The 18210-nt window shown below is 38.1% G+C and overlaps 1 protein-coding gene across 1 annotated transcript in view; it reads left to right on the top strand.

The window, feature by feature from the left end:
- The window catches only part of COL4A4 (collagen type IV alpha 4 chain), an 82952-nt gene that overhangs the window by 36393 nt on the left and 28349 nt on the right, over positions 1–18210 (top strand). Inside the window, exons 20-29 of the mRNA XM_070753335.1 lie at positions 1107–1271; positions 2814–2910; positions 3978–4137; positions 5365–5437; positions 8661–8767; positions 10568–10751; positions 11331–11399; positions 12467–12574; positions 15033–15251; positions 17087–17248. Of these exons, the coding sequence (XP_070609436.1) occupies positions 1107–1271; positions 2814–2910; positions 3978–4137; positions 5365–5437; positions 8661–8767; positions 10568–10751; positions 11331–11399; positions 12467–12574; positions 15033–15251; positions 17087–17248 (1344 nt within the window). The remainder of the gene's footprint in view (positions 1–1106; positions 1272–2813; positions 2911–3977; positions 4138–5364; positions 5438–8660; positions 8768–10567; positions 10752–11330; positions 11400–12466; positions 12575–15032; positions 15252–17086; positions 17249–18210) is intronic.

Genomic DNA, 18210 nt, shown 5'->3' with positions numbered 1-18210 from the left:
ATGTTTTAGATTGGGGTCAGTGAAGGGCTACCAAAATTTTTACTACCATGCTGTGGGTGTGGCTTACGCAGAACACCCTGCATTTTCTTTTAACATCTTTCAGTGCAAATTGGGTGCTCTGGGGTGGAGCTCCATTTTTGCTACCCCACTGCATTCCCCACCCCCCATCAGGGCAGTAGTCCACCCCTGATTGGGGTTGGGCGGGATTACTTATATTGAGTTCTTGGTGCTCTCAGAATTTGATTGTTTGCTTGTTAAGATTCACTATTTGACTAAGAACGTCAACAGTGCTGTTGTTTGTGAGGTTTACTGCCTGTTTTGGGTTTAGACCAAGCTAAATCGAAAAGCACTAGGGAAATCCTGGAAGCTTGGCATTTACACAAATCAGTCATTGATAGATACAGAGATAAATCACATTTACAGATCCCATGTTCTACATGGGGCTAAACTTGAAAGATATCTGGAACGTCAGCTGCTACAAAATGTGGTCATGCGGGCAATTTTAGGCACCCAAAGAAGGATGGTTTCATTTGTATAAATATTCAGCTAATTTATACATTTATACATTTCCGTTGGTTTAGATGTCAATTCTGGTTGATTCAGCAGGAATTTACAACTGAGAAAATGTGGAAAGGGTCTCACTATTATGCATCTATGTATTATTAAGACGTATTTCAAAAGACTATTGTGAAGTATTAATTTTGGAATGAATGTTGCAATCAAAACCATTGAAAATAATGTATAGTGATTAAACCTATGAAAAAATCTAGTCTTTGTATATTGCAATCAAGTACTTGAAAAAATAGTTTAAATTCAGAAATTCAGGTGACTGTAATACAAATGGAACCATGTTAAAATATTCAATAAATGAACAGCTCAAAAAAATAGACTGTTTTTGACCTGGCCTTCATTGGAAGCAAAGAGATACAGAAAAAGCTTTTTTGTGTGTTATCCTGGAATTGTTTAGATTTTTTTTTTTTTTTTTGCCATCTATGTCTGGTAATCCTCCTTCTGATGGATACCATTTTGTTTTTTTCCTCAAATGAAATTATTTCCTGCTCCCTGTTTTAAGGTTCATTATATGCTCATTTCCCTTTCTTCCATAGGCTTTCCTGGTCCTAAAGGTGCATTAGGTGTAGAAGGTCCTCAAGGCTTCTATGGTGTCCCTGGTCTCTCAGCTCAATCTAGTGCAACTCCAGGAAGGCCAGGATCTCCAGGGTTACCTGGTTTTCCAGGAGTACCAGGAAGACAGGGCTTGCCTGGACCACCTGGTAAGATAAGGCAAATGTTGAAGTACTGCATGAGAATTGAATGGTTAATAATTCTGGAATGTCACCTGAAAGAAGCCAACATTTCCCATAATATCTTCTCTAAATCAAGAAATATGAATACATTTTAACAGTTTAAGAAAAAATACATTTAAGAACAGTTTTTTTATTTAGAATCAGTCTTATCTTATTTGTTTGTGCGTGGTGGCAAGGATAGCATATTATAGCAGGAGAGCAAGGAGAGCTAAAATAAGCAAACAACCTTATTTTACCAGGCATTTTCATTCTTGTACTCCATTCCCACTCTGCCTGTCCAGATATAGAGAGAACAAGAGAGGATATACTGTATGTGGTGTATTATTTACCTGGGCTAGGAGCAGGAAAACCCAAGTTCTATCCGTTCCCTTGAAAAGGAAGATAGTTCAATTCAATTTATTCGATTTATAAGCTGCTCATCTCCAGAATGGACTCTGGGTGGCATACAACAATAAAAACAATATACAATGAATATTATAAACTATATTTTAAACTAATCAAGTTGTATCTATGGAGCAACTAACAAATTAAGATTTACCTGAAAAGGTTGTTAGTGTTCGGAAACCAGCAATTTACTGTCTACCTGCATATGAAGTCTCACAACATCTCAGTGAAAAATATGTGTGGCTAATGCTTTCGTGTAGATAGCAGAGAAGGGCTTGGTGCCAAATATTTTCTGGACAGGATCCAACAGGAAAAAAAGAGATATGATACAACAATACCCCTAAGTGAAGTCCTGATATCTGGTATGGAAGATTGTTATACTTATGGCCACTGAGAATTCCCAAGAAAACTGGTAGCTTCATATTTTTTTATTCAACTCATGGCATAAATAATATACCAGATGATTAAATAAACAGAGTCTCATATCCTAACCCAAGGCTTTGTTTGTTTGCTTGCTTAATTATTTACTTACACATGCAATATTGGTGGACTTCACCAATAAATTAAGATTCTGGGCAGCTCCAACTCTTCAAGGTTAAGAGGAGGTTCTCTTACTAATGGTCTTATTACTGCCTCTTTTAGACAGGAGAGGCATAGTTATCCCACAAAGATGCTTTACCTCCTATAAATAATAATAAGCATAATGATAGCTCTGGCCTCTCTAGGCATCCTACCTATACCATCAAGATCCACAAGCTGAAAGAAATCTGAACAATAAAACAAGGTGTTACTACAGTTCCATCAATATATTCACCCCCCACCCCGAATTGTAGACTTTTATCTACAAAGAATAATGCAAAATTCTCACAAGTGATTTATGGACTATTCTGATTCTTCCTTCCCAACTTCCTGATGCAGCAGTTACTCTTCAATGTAGGAAAGCAATGCCAGCTATATAAATGCAGATGTAAAGGAGACAGAAAATGTTAATTTGAATGCACTTTAATCTGTGCTCAATCTTAGAAAGCAGTAGAGTAGGGATAAATTAGATTTTTTTAAATGACAGGGGGGGGGGGGAAACTAATACATTTATATTATAAACCTGCATTATTTTACTTCTTCAAGGTGTTGCCTGTGAGGGGAGAGGACCCCCTGGAGAACCAGGAGCTAAAGGTCAAATAGGATTACATGGAGAAAGAGGTGGAAAAGGAGTGAAAGGAAAGTATATGCCCCACCCTGTCACAAACCAAATATTTAAATATTATGATATTTAGTATTTTATTATTTTTATTTATTAGATTTGTATGCCGCTCCTCTCCGAAGACTCGGGGCGGCTCACAACAATAATAGAAACAATATTCTAGCGAAAACAAATCCAATATTAAAGAAGCACATAAAAACCCTATCATATTTAAAAAGCAAACAACACATACATACCCAAACATAAATATAAAAAAGCCTGGGGGTAAAGGTTTCTCAACTCCCCCATGCCTGGCGGTATAGATGGGTCTGGAGTAATTTACGAAAGACAAGGAGGGTGGGGGCAGTTCTAATCTCTGGGGGGAGTTGATTCCGGAGGGCTGAGGCCGCCACAGAGGAGGCTCTTCCCCTGGGTCCCGCCAAACAACATTGTTTAGTCAAAGGGACCCAGAGAAGGCCAACTCTGTGGGACCGTATCAGTCGCTGGGATTCATGCGGTAGCAGGCGGTTCCGGAGGTACTCTGGTCCAATGCCATGTAGGGCTTTAAAGGTCATAACCAACACTTTGAATTGTGACCGGAAACTGATCGGCAGCCAATGGAGTGTTGTAGAGACGTGGCGAATCTAGGAAGCCTTACGATGGCTCTCGCGGCCGCGTTCTGCACGATCTGAAGTTTCCGAACGAGTAATTTATGTCCTTAAATCCAGAGCTCTTCTGTGCATCAAAATAAATGAATCAGCCATACTAGACTCTTGAAATCAATGCAAAGACTTTCCACTTTTTCTGCCCTACTCTTTTTCCTCTGACCTCCTGTGTCCCTTGAGGTAGCATCATACCCATATTTTCTTCAATATTGCCAGTGAATTCATGTCTTTGTTAAGGTTTGTGATGCTATGAAGTGAAGAAAAAGCCTTTTTTTCAGAGCACCACACTAGATTTGAGCTTGGGGAGAAAGACAGAATAAAACAATGTAAACAGTGGGTGCGTCCACCAGCAAAGTTTATTTCTCATGTAGGAGGCTGGCAGGGTTAAACTCTCGCATAGTTTTCTCACTGGGTTTATGTTAGGTGCTTTGTTTATGCAGGAAATTCAGGCAACTGCTCGTGTGGGCCTGGTCCTTGTGGCCCACCTGGCCAACCAGGTCTACCAGGGTTACCTGGGAGAAAAGGAGAAGTGGGAACACCTGGAAAATATGGAAGAAAAGGTGACCCTGGTTTTCTGGGTAGAAGAGGAGAACCAGGATCCTTGGTGAGTAATTACTTTTTAAAATTATGTCAAGCTAATCAATAGAAGAAAACATAGACTATAAATACCATAACATGATCTCATAATTAATAGTTATAATTAAAACAAAGGAAAAGGAAGAAAAGATGCTAGATAATATTTTAAAAAGTCTTTCTTGTCAGAAACAATCTGGTTTACAGTAATCCCAATTCAAATTTAATAATTAACAGAAATCATCTGTGCATTGCTGAAACCAGGTCTCAATTTCTCCTTCACTGTTGTGCTATTATTTTAGCCAAACCTGATGTCCCCAATGTCCTCAATTCTTGATGCCTTGGCAGATTCCAAATATTGGGAAAATGTCCAAGAAAAATAAACCCAATAATAATAATCAAGCTACAGGTTATCTAATAATTGTTTCAATATTATGTTTTCCTTTTTAAGTATTAAGTATTAATATTTTTATTACATTATCTGAAGTAGTTTACAAGTATACTGTAGTACAAATTATAATTTAAAAAATAACATTTTAAGGTTTATTTGGAAGCAAATGTTCTAGTAGAACTGAATATCATGAAAACAAATATTAAACAATATCTATAATCTTCCTAAGAGATTATTACTACATACCATATTATGGAAGAAATACATACAATAATGTATGTTGTCTTCTAGAACAGAATAAATTTCTCATTAAGAAGAGGGAGAAAATAACCACCATACTCTTTCCCCCCTCATTTTGTTCATTGAATAAAGTTTATAATTAGTGATGGGCGAACTGAACCCGCACAATTCAGGTCCATACCGAATTTTGCGGTGTTCGGTATGCCGAACACAAACCCAATTTTTTTTCAAACTTCCGGCAAAGTTCAGGGTCGTGTTTGGTGTTTGGAGCTTTGACGTCACCGGCAGGTTGCTAAGGACGCCAAGGTGATCACTTCCTGGATTCCATGGAATCCAGGAAGTGATCACCTTGGTGTCCTTAGCAACCTGCCGGTGACGTCAAAGCTCTGGCCCCGGAATCTCTTCGTGGGCGGGATTCTCCAGCTCCTTCAAAGGGAGATCTTCACATAAAAATAAACATTGTTATTTTTATGAAAAAGGACCGCCCTTTGCTTGCAGCGCCGCTGCGGTGTCCTTTTTCGTAAAAATAACAATATTTATTAACAATAACAATGTTATATTATAATATAATTCAAATAAATAATTGAGTTAATTTAACAATAATCTGGGTATTTTTAAATTTCTAAGGGATTGCCAGGTCCGTGTGGACTGATAGGTGAAAAAGGAGATAAAGGTGACCCAGTTGAAGTAAGAATCAAAGGTAACTATCCAAATTACTATAATTGTAAGATTTGAAAGCTGATGCTTTGATATCTCCAAATCTTGTACTGCACTTTGAGAAAAAAGAAAATGAGGAATACAGTTAAAAGCAATCATGTATTTGTGTCTAGTTCAACTGTAATTATCTTAATTAAGCATGATGCCTGAAGTCCAATAAATAAATAAATAATAAACCAGAAAATTTTGAATTCATTTTGGTTTATTATTATTATTTATTAGATTTGTATGCCGCCCCTCTCCGAAGACTCGGAGCGGTGTATTATTATTATCAGTGTGAAAACAAGAAGACTGACAAAGATAACACAAAATGAAATATTAAGCCTGCATGATGTGTTCTGCCATTTAGTATGCATCTGTTTCAGAGGTGAAATTTAACAGGTTCAGATAGGTTCTGTAGAACTGGTGGCAGCAATTATACCCAGTTTGGACACTGGTAAATCGCACCACTGACTGGGCCCTCCTTGCCCCTCCCACTCACTACTCTCCTCCTTCTCAGGCTCATACACACAAAGCAAACATGAGAAGGAGGCAAGAAGGAGCCAGGCTGAATGCTAGAAGACTTGGCCGAACCTTTCTGTTGTTTTTGTGGACGTGGCTTGGCTTTGCCCACCAAGCCACGCCCACAGAACCAGATGGGGGAAATTTGAATGTCACCCTTGATCTTTGTGATTCTAAAACAATAGAAAGTTATTATATATAAATTCTTCTTCTTGTTTACCATTTTGAGATCTAAAGTCTGGGCTCTTCATGTTTCTACTTAAAAAGAGGTACTCTGAAGTCTTTTTCAACAATTGCTTATTAAAATTAACCCTAAAAGTGAAATCATTGCAAATCATCTATCCTGTAAGATAGGATTAAACCATTTGGATTTAATAAATTAATCAAGTATTACTTGGATTTGATTTATTATAGTCCTTACATAAGTAGAATGGAAAATGAAATAATGATTATAGGATTGGTGTCAATTCCCAAAATGTAATCTAGGTCATAAGTAGAATAAATATCTCAGCTTCATTTTTGTGACTCACTGTTAATAACATTCTGGAAAATACTGCAATCTGCATCTTATCCTATATCTCACCACAATAACACTTATTTATCTATTACATTACATGCATAAAATAGGCAGATAACCTGCAGGATGCTTCCAAAAACCCCTTGAATCAATTCAGAACACCTAAAAAAGGCAAATTGGCCCAATCTAATTTATGCTGAAGTATATATTTGCATTTTGTCTGTGGACCCATCTAGTGTTTAACTCTACCTACAACTGAGCCCACCTAGCATTTTCTTAAAGGTCCTTATAAAATATTCACACAAAAAATGTGGCCTTTGACAAAAAGAAAACATTAAAAAATGAATTGTCTACTCCTTATATAAAATATGCAACCTACTATGCACTAGTTTTCTAAAGACGTCTTAAGCTTTGACAAATACCGGTATCTACCTCTGCAGAATTCAAATGCGTTATAAATGATCTAAATCCCAAATGTTTTCAATATATTTTCTCATCTGTCTCATTAGGACTGCGTTATAATTAACTTTTTAAGAAAAAGACTAAACTTGTATACAGTCTATGTTAAATATTATTTGGGAGTTTGGTTAATATTCTTGGCAGGATAGAAGAGAATTTTAAACTTTACAGACTTTCATTTATTTATTTATTTATTTGTTTGTTTGTTTGTTTGTTTGTTTGTTTGTTTGTTTGTTTGTTTGTTTGTTTATTTATTTATTTATTTATTTATTTATTTATTTATTTGATTGATTGATTGATTGATTGATTGATTGATTGATTGATTGATATCCCGCCCCTCTCCGAAGACTCGGGCGGCTTGCAACATAATAATAAAAACAATAAATACAATGGCAAATCCAATTAATTAAAATAGCTAACCTAAAATGTCCAATATTTTAAAAATCAATCATACACATTCAGACCTCAACCATACATAACATTCATGGGCCAGGAGGCCAAGATCTAATTGCCCCAAGCCTGGCGACATAAGTGAGTCCTAAGACTCTTGCAGAAGGTGAGGAGGGTGGGGGGCAGTGCGAATCTCTGGGGGGAGCTGATTCCAGAGAGCCAGCTCAGAGAATGCTCTTCTCCTTGGCCCCACCAAGCGACATTGTCTGGTTGACTGGACCTGTATAAGGCCAACTCTGTGGGACCTAACCAGTCACTGAGACTTGTATGGCAGAAGGCGGTCCCGTGAGTAATCTGGCCTGATGTCATGTAGGGCTTTATAGGTCATTACCAACACTTTGAATTGTGCCTGGAAACCAATCCAAAACCAATGCAGTCTGCTGAGTGTTGGAGAAACACGGGCATGTCTAGGAAGGCCCGTGACTGCTCTTGCGGTTGCATTTGGCACAATTTGAATTGATTTGATTTATGATACGCATCCAGTTCTCTTCATCACAATATATTTATTTCCTTTATTTATATACAGTGTTCCCTCGCTTTTCGCGGGGGATGCGTTCCGAGACTGCCCGCGAAAGTTGAATTTCCGCGAAGTAGAGATGCGGAAGTAAATACACTGTTTTTGGCTATGAACAGTATCACAAGCCTTCCCGTAACACTTTAAACCCCTAAATTGCAATTTTCCATTCCCTTAGCAGCCATTCAGATTATTACTCACCATGTTTATTTATTAAAGTTTATTAAAAAAAATATTTATTAAAGGCAGACAAAAGTTTGGCGATGACATATGACGTCATCGGGTGGGAAAAATCGTGGTATAGGGGGGAAAACCCGCAAAGTATTTTTTAATTAATATTTTTGAAAAACCGTGGTATAGACTTTCCGCGAAGTTCAAAGCCGCGAAAATCTAGGGAACACTGTATTTTTATTTATTTATTTATTTATTTTGTTTGTTTGTTTGTTTGTTTGTTTATTCATTCATTCATTCATTCATTCATTCATTCATTTATTTATTTATTTTGGAAGGAGCCGAACTCCTTCCAACTATATGCTTATTCTCCAACATGGGTGCTAAACTTGTGGCCCGTGGCTACACCCACCCCCGGTTTAGCAAAGGGGGGGAAAGTCATCATAAATCACTTGGCGACAATGTGACACCACAAGTTTGGCCCCCTATTCTACAACTATTGGAAATTATTTTTCTTATTAACTGAGGATGGATTGAATTGTAACACAAATATTTTTCTTCAGATACTAATTATAAGCTTCCCATCATTTGCAGGGGTAAAAGGACAAAGAGGTTTTCCAGGGATACATGGATTTCCAGGAATAAATGGCACTTCTGGCAAGGCTGGAGAAGGAGGATTGCTGGGTGATAAAGGATTTCAAGTAAATCTGTTTATCTTGAAGCCTGTCTTTTATTGTAAATCAGTACCTCTTCCTGTTCAAAGAAATTTCAGGAGTTGGCAATATCTGGACATTTGTGTCTAGTCTCAGCAATTCATAGAAAAACTGTAATAGAGAAGCTCAGAAGCTAAACAGGGTTGAACTTCCTTGAATGCAAGATCTTCATGAAATACAGGTAGTCCACGACTTATGATTTCTATTATCAAGTGAGATGTTGTTAAGTGAGTTTTCCCCATTTTACAACCTTTCTTGCCAGCGTTGTTAAATAAATCACTGCAGTTGACAAGTTAGTAACCCGGTTGTTAAGTGAACCTGGCTACCCCATGGACTTTGCTTTTGTGACTCAAAAGGTGGTCACATGACCTTGGATCACAGCATGGATCATAAACAGGGGTGGACTACTGTCCGGATTGGGGGGGGAATGTTGTGGGGTAGCGAAAATGGAACTCCACCCCAGAGCACCCAATTTGCACTGATAGAAGTTGAAAGAAAATGCAGGGCATCCTGCATAAGCCATGCCCACAGTGTGGTAGTAAAAATTTTGGTAGCCCTTCACTGGTCATAAATATGAGCCAGTTACCAAGTATCTGAATTTTGATCACATGATCATGGAGATACTGCAAAGATTATAACTGAAAAACTGTCATAAGTCAAATTTTTAGTGATGTTGTAACTGTTGTAAGTCGAGGACTACCTGTACCAGGACTAGAACTTAGCCAGACACATAAAACAAAACAAATAAAACAACAGCAAACTATTTTTGTAAGCAGACATTTTTTCTAGCGCTAATTTCCAGACAGATTCTTGTTTGACGTTTCTAAATCTCATCTGGACTGAGTAATTTCTCACAACTGAGATGGTCTACCCTCATATTGCAAATTACTATTTTTATTGTTTGTGGAGTATGCTGTTGGTTCCTAATAAACAGATGTAGTGCTGTCATCATCAGAAGTAAAGAAAACAATGAGTAGAAACTCAAAATAGGTGGTTGTTACTGAGTTGCCAGGCAAAAAATGTTTGTTCCTTTAAACCTGCATATTGCTAGAACTCAGTCTTGAATTTATCAGATGCTGGGTTTTTAAAATATTTTATAGTTTTTTGTTGTGAATTTACTTCAAGATCACATTGATAAAAATATATCATTTTACACACATATAAAATATAGCTTATACATGTAACTAATTATGATTTAAACATGTAACTAATTATGATTTAGAATTTAGATTAGACATACTTCAGGGGTCTAGAAACCAAGACTTACGAAGAGAGACTGCGGGAACTGGGCATGGATAGCCTAGAGAAAAGGAGGGCCAGAGCGGACATGATAGCAGTCTACAGGTATACGAGGGGTTGCCACAGAGAGGAGGGGATCACTTTATTTTTCAGGGCACCGGAGGGCTGGACGAGGAACAACAGCTAGAAGCTGACCAAGGAGAGATTCAACCTGGAAATAAGGAAGAACTTCCTGATAGTCAGAACTATCAACCAGTGAAACAACCTACCAGTGGATGTTGTGAACTCCAACACTCTGGACATTTTTAAGAGGAAATTGGACTGCTATTTGGCTGGGATGCTATAGGGTTCCTGCTTAGGCAGGGGGTTGGACTTGATGACCCGCATGGTCCCTTCCAACTCTAACAATAAATAAAATAAATAAATAAATACTTCCCACATGATAATTGATAATATCTGGCTAGGATCTCAAATCAACTTGAACGTAATAGCATTTAAATGACATCCAGGTCACAAATATTATTTTGTATTTATCTGAATGGTGGACAGGGAGAAGATGGAAGAGCTGTACAGGGGGATAAAGGATTTCCCGGAGACCCTGGAATTCCTGGCTCAAGAGGTCAAATGGGACCACCTGGTTTTGGGATACAGGGCCCACAAGGTGTCCCAGGCCTAGCTGGAGATCCAGGAGGCCCTGGGATGAAAGGAACATCTGGACCAAAGGGTCCAAAAGGTAATCAAATTGATGTTGAAAATAAAAAAGGAAAAATGCAGTTTTCCACTGGATATTTCACTGACACAGAACATTTATTGCAGCATTAATGTAAGAATAAAATATAAATTGCCCTTGGCTTACAACCATTCATTTGATGACAGTCTAATAATAGTGCTGAAAAAATGTTATTTATCATTTATCCTTGAAATTATGATCATTGCAACTGCATTCATATGATTGCAATTTGGCTGCTTGGAAACTGACTTGCATTTATGACAGTTTTGCAGTGACTTGTGGTCATGTGATTGCTATTTGTCACCTTTGCATGCAGCTTCTTACAAGCAAAGAGAATGGCTTATTGTTTAGCAACCAAACTTCCATGTCCAATTATTAGGGTCATAAGTCACTAACTACCTGTATTGATATCTATGCATATTTACTTAGAAATAATTATAATTTTTATTTAGTGGTTTCAATTACTCAAAATTTTGCCACAACTAGAAAGAATGTTTCCTTACATATAATTTCCAGCCATTTAGGTTAAATGGTCTGGAAGATTGGGAGTTGAGACTCACATAATTCCCCCCCCTATTTTAGGTATTACTCTTCCAAGTGGACCAGCATATCCCGGGAATCCAGGTATACCAGGATTTAAAGGTGTACCAGGTATGGCCACAAAAATAAAATTATTCTTTTTGCTTAATCAAGTTATTTGTCTTAATTTTAAAAAATAAACAGCCCTTTGTAATTTAGATTCATACAAAATTAAAGTGTAGCAAAATCACTTTAGAATAAAAACAGAAATACAAAGATAAGTTCCAAAATAAAAAGTTGGCTAGACTATTTTGTGATATTCTGTGTAGAAGAACTATGACATTTTGTATTGACTGTGAGTGTTGAACATATAGACACCCCCCCCAACATGTTTGTTTGTATATGTTTGTATGTATGTATGTATGTATGTATGTATGTATGTATGTATGTATGTATGTATATACATATTTTTTCTGATAATGAAAAGGAAGGGACACTAGTATAGATCGATTTCAAGCTATTTTGCTCTCATTAGCTAGCCATAGCCTTACTGGGATTTGAACCTGGGGAGTCCGCCTGCCTGATATATTTTCTTTTATATTCTCTTTGATTCACTATATAATTCTATCACATCCTTCTAGAGTAAGATGCAATAATTCTCTATAATTTCAAAAAATTCTTGTAACTGAACTCAATGGTATGACGATTTGATAGCTTGCACTGATGCTTTTGACCAAGTACCAAATATTAAAACAGAAAGGTTTAACTTAATTCATTTTTAAATAAAAATAATGTTATTAAATTTTATTGTGAATAGAACAATAAAATATAGTAGAAACTAGAAGAAAAGAAAGTATAAAGGTTTCCCCAGAAAATTACTTAGGAGATATAATTTAAGAAATCTGTGAACTTAAATACATTGGCAAGAACTAAACACAGCTTTAGATTTCTTAATGTTAAGAAGTGTATTGTTCAGTTTGATTGACAGTCATTTTAAAATATAGAAATTTGAATGATAAAGATTGTTGGTGGAGTTGCTTACAATTGCCAAACAAAACAATTGTTGCATGGATTTATTCAATCGGTTACCTGCAGCCTGTGCTTAGTTTTCTGAATAGACCTCACTTTTAATTTTCTTGATAGAATGTTTAAGTATTTAAAATCCAGTCATGAGCCCTGCATTATTTCTGTAAATTCAGGTCCAAAAGGATTAAGAGGACAACCTGGTCCACCTGGACCCAACGGTTTTGATGGTTTCAAAGGTCAGAAAGGTAGACTAGGAACATCGGGCAATCCTGGTCCAGAAGGTAAGAGAGATAGTCCAAATATTTTATTTATTAAAGATGGCAATCTACAAAAGCCAGTCTGGACTAGATTAACTACTGTATTATGTTTTCCCCCTGTATTTGGTGCAACACTGAAACATAAATGCATGCAGATTCCTGAGTGCTAAAAAATCAGTAATTAAAATCATATTTAGGACAGAATTACAGCACAGTGATATATCTCTCCATCATTGAGATGTGCAAATAGCAGTAGCATCATCTCTTTTTAACTATTTATGTTTCTTAATTTATTATAATTTCTGAAAATGTAAATAAGGTAGAAAAAGTGGTTTCTGTTGTATGCTTTCAAAATATATCCAGAATTGATTGGGATCTATGTGAGACCGCCTCCTGCCCCACGAATCCTAGCGACCGATTAGGCCCCACAGAGTGGGCCTTCTCCGGGTCCCGTCAACTAAACAATGTCGGTTGGCGGGCCCCAGGGGAAGAGCCTTCTCTGTGGCGGCCCCGACTCTCTTGAACCAGCTCCCCCCAGAGATTAGAACTGCCCCTACCCTCCTTGCCTTTCATAAACTCCTTAAAACCCACCTTTGTCGTCAGGCATGGGGGAACTGAAATATCTCCCCTGGGCCTATACAATTTATGCATGGTATGCTTGTATGTATGTCTGCTTAATAATGGGGCTTTTTAAATATCTTAAATTGTAAATTATTAGATGTGTTATGAACTGTTTTTATTGTGTTGTGAGCCGCCCCGAGTCTACGGAAAGGGGCGGCATACAAATCTAATAAACATAAACATAAACAAACATGTTATTCTGTTATTAAGAGCTTTATACCTTTGCCGGCATCCTTGGGGCCATTGAGCGTTGACACTCTGCTCCGGCTGAATAATATGACTGTGATGAGATGAAGTCTGTTGAATGGTTTTTAAATGTTTTGGGTTTTCAAGATAAGGTTTTAAATGTTTGGATTTTCAAATGTAGTTTTTAGGGTTGGATTTTATAATTGTCCATTTTGTATTCTTTTTATGCTGTAAGCAGCCCCAAGTCCCCTGGAGAAGGGTGGCCTAGAAAGCCAAATAATAAATAATAATAAATAATAATAACCCCTTCCCTTCCACCAAAGTCAACCAGTGGTGATCCAACAGAAATAGTTGCCTTTTTCCATACACCATTTAGCATGATCATGTTCTCTCCCAAAAAATTCCATTGTGTTTTGAAATCATGAAGCTTCAATCATTATTCATAGTCTCTTGAAGAAATGATTTATTTTTTAAAAAAAATTAAGTAATAATAATAATAACAACAGAGTTGGAAGGAACCTTGGAGGTCTTCTAGTCTAACTCCCTGCTTGGGCAGGAGATTCTACACTACTTCAAACAAGTGGCTATCCAACATCTTATTAAGTACAAAAAGTACAAAAAGGTATATCAGAAACTCATGAAAATGTTTACTATTTGTTATTGGTAGGGTTGGTTCTATAATCAGCCAGATGTTTAGACTGAATTTGGCATTTGTATTCTCCACTATTCAGACAAATAGACAGATGTTGTTTGATAGTGTTAAAGACGACATAGCAGGAGGTAAGCTTTCCAAGTAATGCAGTCTTTGGATATTGTCAGTGCTGATGGTATTCAAGAGATGTTCCAGTTGTTTGGGGGCTGCACCTAAAGTGCCTGTTACTATTGGTACAGTCTTTGTTTTCTTTTGACACAATCACTTGTGGCACAATCTACTTCTGTTTGCAGAAAATAGAAAATTTGTGTAAAATATTTGCAGGCCTTTGTATTTTGTCCTTCCTTCCTTCCTTCCCTCCTTCCCTCCCTCCCTCCCACCTTCCCTCCTTCCTTCCCTCCCTCCCTCCTTCCTCCCTCCCACCCCTCATTCCCTCCCTCCCTCCTTCCTTCCTTCCTCCCACCCCTCCCTCCCTCCTTCCTTCCTTCCTTCCTTCTCACCTACTCACCTACTTTTTCATAATTTACTACAAAAACAAAATTTTGAAGTACAGTATCTAAGACTACAGCATAAGACTTTCCCAATGTATTAGGCTTGAGAATTAAGGGACTTGTAATATATCTGGAAGATTACTGCAATTGCAATCTCAATGGACCCCAGGAGACTGACTGTGGCAATGCAATGGTTAGAATGCAGTATTGCAGGCTAATTCAGCTGACTGCCAGCTGCCAGCAGTTTGGCAGTTCAATCCTGGCTAGCTCAAGGTTGATTCAGCCCTCCCTCTCGAGGTTGGTAAAATGAGGACCCATATTGTTGGGAGCAATATGTTGACTCTGTAAATCACTTAAGGGAGTAAATCTCTGTGAAGCATTATATAAGTCTAAGTGCTATTGATATTGCTAGGTATAGTTCAGACTGAGTAATGTTTTCTGTATTCTTATTTAAATACTGTATCATTAGAAATTGAACATATTGAAATGAATTAACCATTAATCTGTGTAATCTATATGTCATTATTCTAAGGTTCAAGAGGTGAGCCTGGTGATCCAGGTGATCCAGGTGAACAAGGTTCAAGTCTGGATGGTCCTCCTGGATTGCCAGGCCTTCCTGGGCTTCAAAGTCCAAAAGGTGTTCCAGGTGATATTACCTATAGCCCTCCGGGTACCCCGGGCAAAAGAGGCATTCCAGGGCTACCAGGTTTACCAGGCCTGAGAGGTGATCCTGGCTTTCCTGGGCTTCAAGGTGAGAGGTCTATTCTTCTATGCTAAAGATGTACTTGAATTCTGTCAGTTATATTTTATTTGCCCGAGACGGAGGTGGAATAAAAATCAATAAAACAAATTTGCAGTATAAGAAGACAAAGGCTGCAAAATTAAATTTTATTGGGAAGGAAACAGTTTTTAAAAAAGAGTTAATAGAAATAAAGAAGGAAAATGGGAAAACGAAGCAGTTCTTTTTAATTACCCAAGTGGCCCCTCTGATTTCTACTTCCTGCCTCCTGCTGAGATACACATTCGCTTGCATTTCCTTTTCTATAAAATATGGAATAATTCAATTGTAGTTAATTCAGTAGGAACATCAATCAAAACATAAGAAAAAGAAAAGAGGTAACTCAACAAAAAGAAGAATAAAAACCAAAGTATCTTATGAATTAGAGAAATATTGTAAAATGTTATTGTCATTTTTTGTCTGAATCAAATAGGAATGATGCATCTTGCCACATTCTGATTGCCCACGAGCACTGTAATATTCATAAAACTTAAAATCTGCATAGCAAATTCCATTTTCTATAATCTTTCCTTTTATCTTTATCAGTTGGGACTGAATCGACCACATCAGTGCTTTTAAGATTTGAGAAATAAATGGGGTTTTAGTTCCTATTGTTCTATCCTCATGTTTGAGTTATTTTAAGTAGATGTGTTTTCCCGAAGCTACAGATTTCCTGATGAATCTGTTTTGTGACAAATTGGTGCATTAGCATCATTATCAAAATATTTCTAGAGGGACCAATATACAGTATAAACTATGGAGCAAAGCTGTACAAATGAAGTCAATTTCGGATATATATATTTATCTATTTTATAGTAAATAGGATTTCAATTCAGGAAAGGGAAATATTATATGAAAGCATGCAGACATAATTAAGATGTTTTAATTTTTTAAAATGTCGCTTTGTAGTAAAATGGTTTTAAAATTCTAGGAATACCATGGCATCTATCACACCCAAATTGTTGTGGGGGCAATATGCTGACTCAGTAAATTGCTTAGAGAGGGCTGAAAGGCACTATAAAGTGGATAAGTCTTAGTGCTATTGCTATTAAGCATGTTAATTTTCAACTTTTCTAGGAAAGTGAGATACAGTGATCCCCCGAGTTTCGCGATCTCGATCTTTGCGAAACGTTATATCGCGATTTTTCCACCCGATGACGTCACTCCCTTCCTTTCTCATCTTTCTTTCTCTCTCTCTTTCTCTATCTTGCTTCTTCCTCTCTCACACTCTCTTCCTCCCTCTCTCATCTCTTTCTTTCCTTCTCTCTCTTTCTCTATCTCTCCCCCTCTTGCTCTCGAGCGGCGGGTGGCACCCAGGGAAGGTTCCTTCGGCCGCCCACCAGCTGATCTGCTCGGTAGCGCAGTAGCAGTGAGGAGCCGAAGATGGGGTTTCCCCTTTGCGTGGGCAACGGGGAAACCCCATCTTCGGCTCCTTGCTGCTACTGTGCTGCCGAGCAGATCAGCTGGTGGGCGGCCGAAGGAACCTTCCCTGGGTCTTCAACTCCCAGAGCGGCGGACAAGCGGAAAAGCGGCGGACAAGCGGAAAAGCGGCGGACAAGCGGGCAGGCAGGCGGCTCCTCAGCTGCTGGGTCTTCCCAGGTGCGGAAGTAAAAACATCATCTGCGCATGCGCGGCCATGAAAAAGGGGCGCGCATGCGCAGATGGTGTTTTTACTTCCGCACCGCTACATCGTGAGAAATCGATTATCGCGAGGGGTCTTGGAACGGAACCCTCGTGATAATCGGGGGATCATTGTATTTGTTTTTCCCCTGTTACCCCAACTTACAAAAGTAATAATCTGTTTGCAGGGCAGCCTGGCACTCCAGGGCATCCAGGAGCTAAAGGTCTCCGAGGCCAAAAAGGTGACACAGGAGTGATGGGTTATCCTGGATCACCTGGACTGGTCTGTGAGAAAATGTTGGAAGGGTTACCAGGAACATCAGGCTCTGTTGGAACACAAGGACCTAAAGGTGAACATATTACAATTTAATATAGGTAAAAGCAAAATTGCATACATCTTAATTGATTATATTCTCTGTTAGTACAGGGTACATGTTTGTTAGGGTTTGCCACTGTAAACTTGTACTATCTCTTTAAACTTGTGCTATCACTTTAACTGTTAAATATTCTAGGCTGGTTCGTCATAAGAGGGCGCCAGTACTCCTTCCCTCAAATGACGCTGTGACGCTCATTTCTGCTCAGTCATTTCTTACTTTACTTTGCCTGGAGGGGGGAGTGTATTTGCTTTGTGCGTATTTTATTGTATTTGCTTAGTGCTTATTATGAATTGTTTCTATCTTTTGTCTATATGTAAATAGTACTTATTAAGCATAACTAAGTCTTTGTTTCTTTGGCTTTATCACACACCCACGCTCTGTTAAAATTCTCTGCTCAGTGTATGTCGAAGGTCTCATAGCCTAGCTATACCGAGACATACCAACATTTTCTATTTGACTAAGACTTACTATTTGGACCAGTCATGGGTTGCTACCAGTTGAGACTGGTTTGTGTAAACTGGTGGCGGAAATTTGGGCCTGATAGTGATGGCTGGCTTGCCATGCCCCTGTACCAGTTCCCCGGTTGCTACTTGTTGAAAGTGGCTGGCAACGAACTCTGTGCATGCACAAAGGCTTCCGACAAGAATCAATAAGTGGTCGATGTTTATTGCTTATGTCAAGTTTTTCCAGAAAATATGAATTTCAGAATGCACATCATGGAAGTTCATGATGGAATTTCAGAATGATGTGCATTCTGAAATTCATATTTTCTGGAAAAACTCTATACTTGAGATATGCAGTAAATGTTGACCCCTTATTGATTTGTGTCAGAAGCCTTTGCGCATGCACATAGAGTTCGTTGCCAGCCACTTTCAACAAGTGGCAACCAGGGAACTGGTACAGGGGCATGGGATACAAAATAACAAAGGAGAAAT

The sequence above is a fragment of the Erythrolamprus reginae genome, chromosome 5 (assembly GCF_031021105.1).
Source record: "Erythrolamprus reginae isolate rEryReg1 chromosome 5, rEryReg1.hap1, whole genome shotgun sequence".
NCBI classification, from domain to species: domain Eukaryota; kingdom Metazoa; phylum Chordata; class Lepidosauria; order Squamata; family Dipsadidae; genus Erythrolamprus; species Erythrolamprus reginae.
Note: the sequence above shows the minus strand (reverse complement) of the source record. Positions and strands in the feature narration are given on the sequence as shown.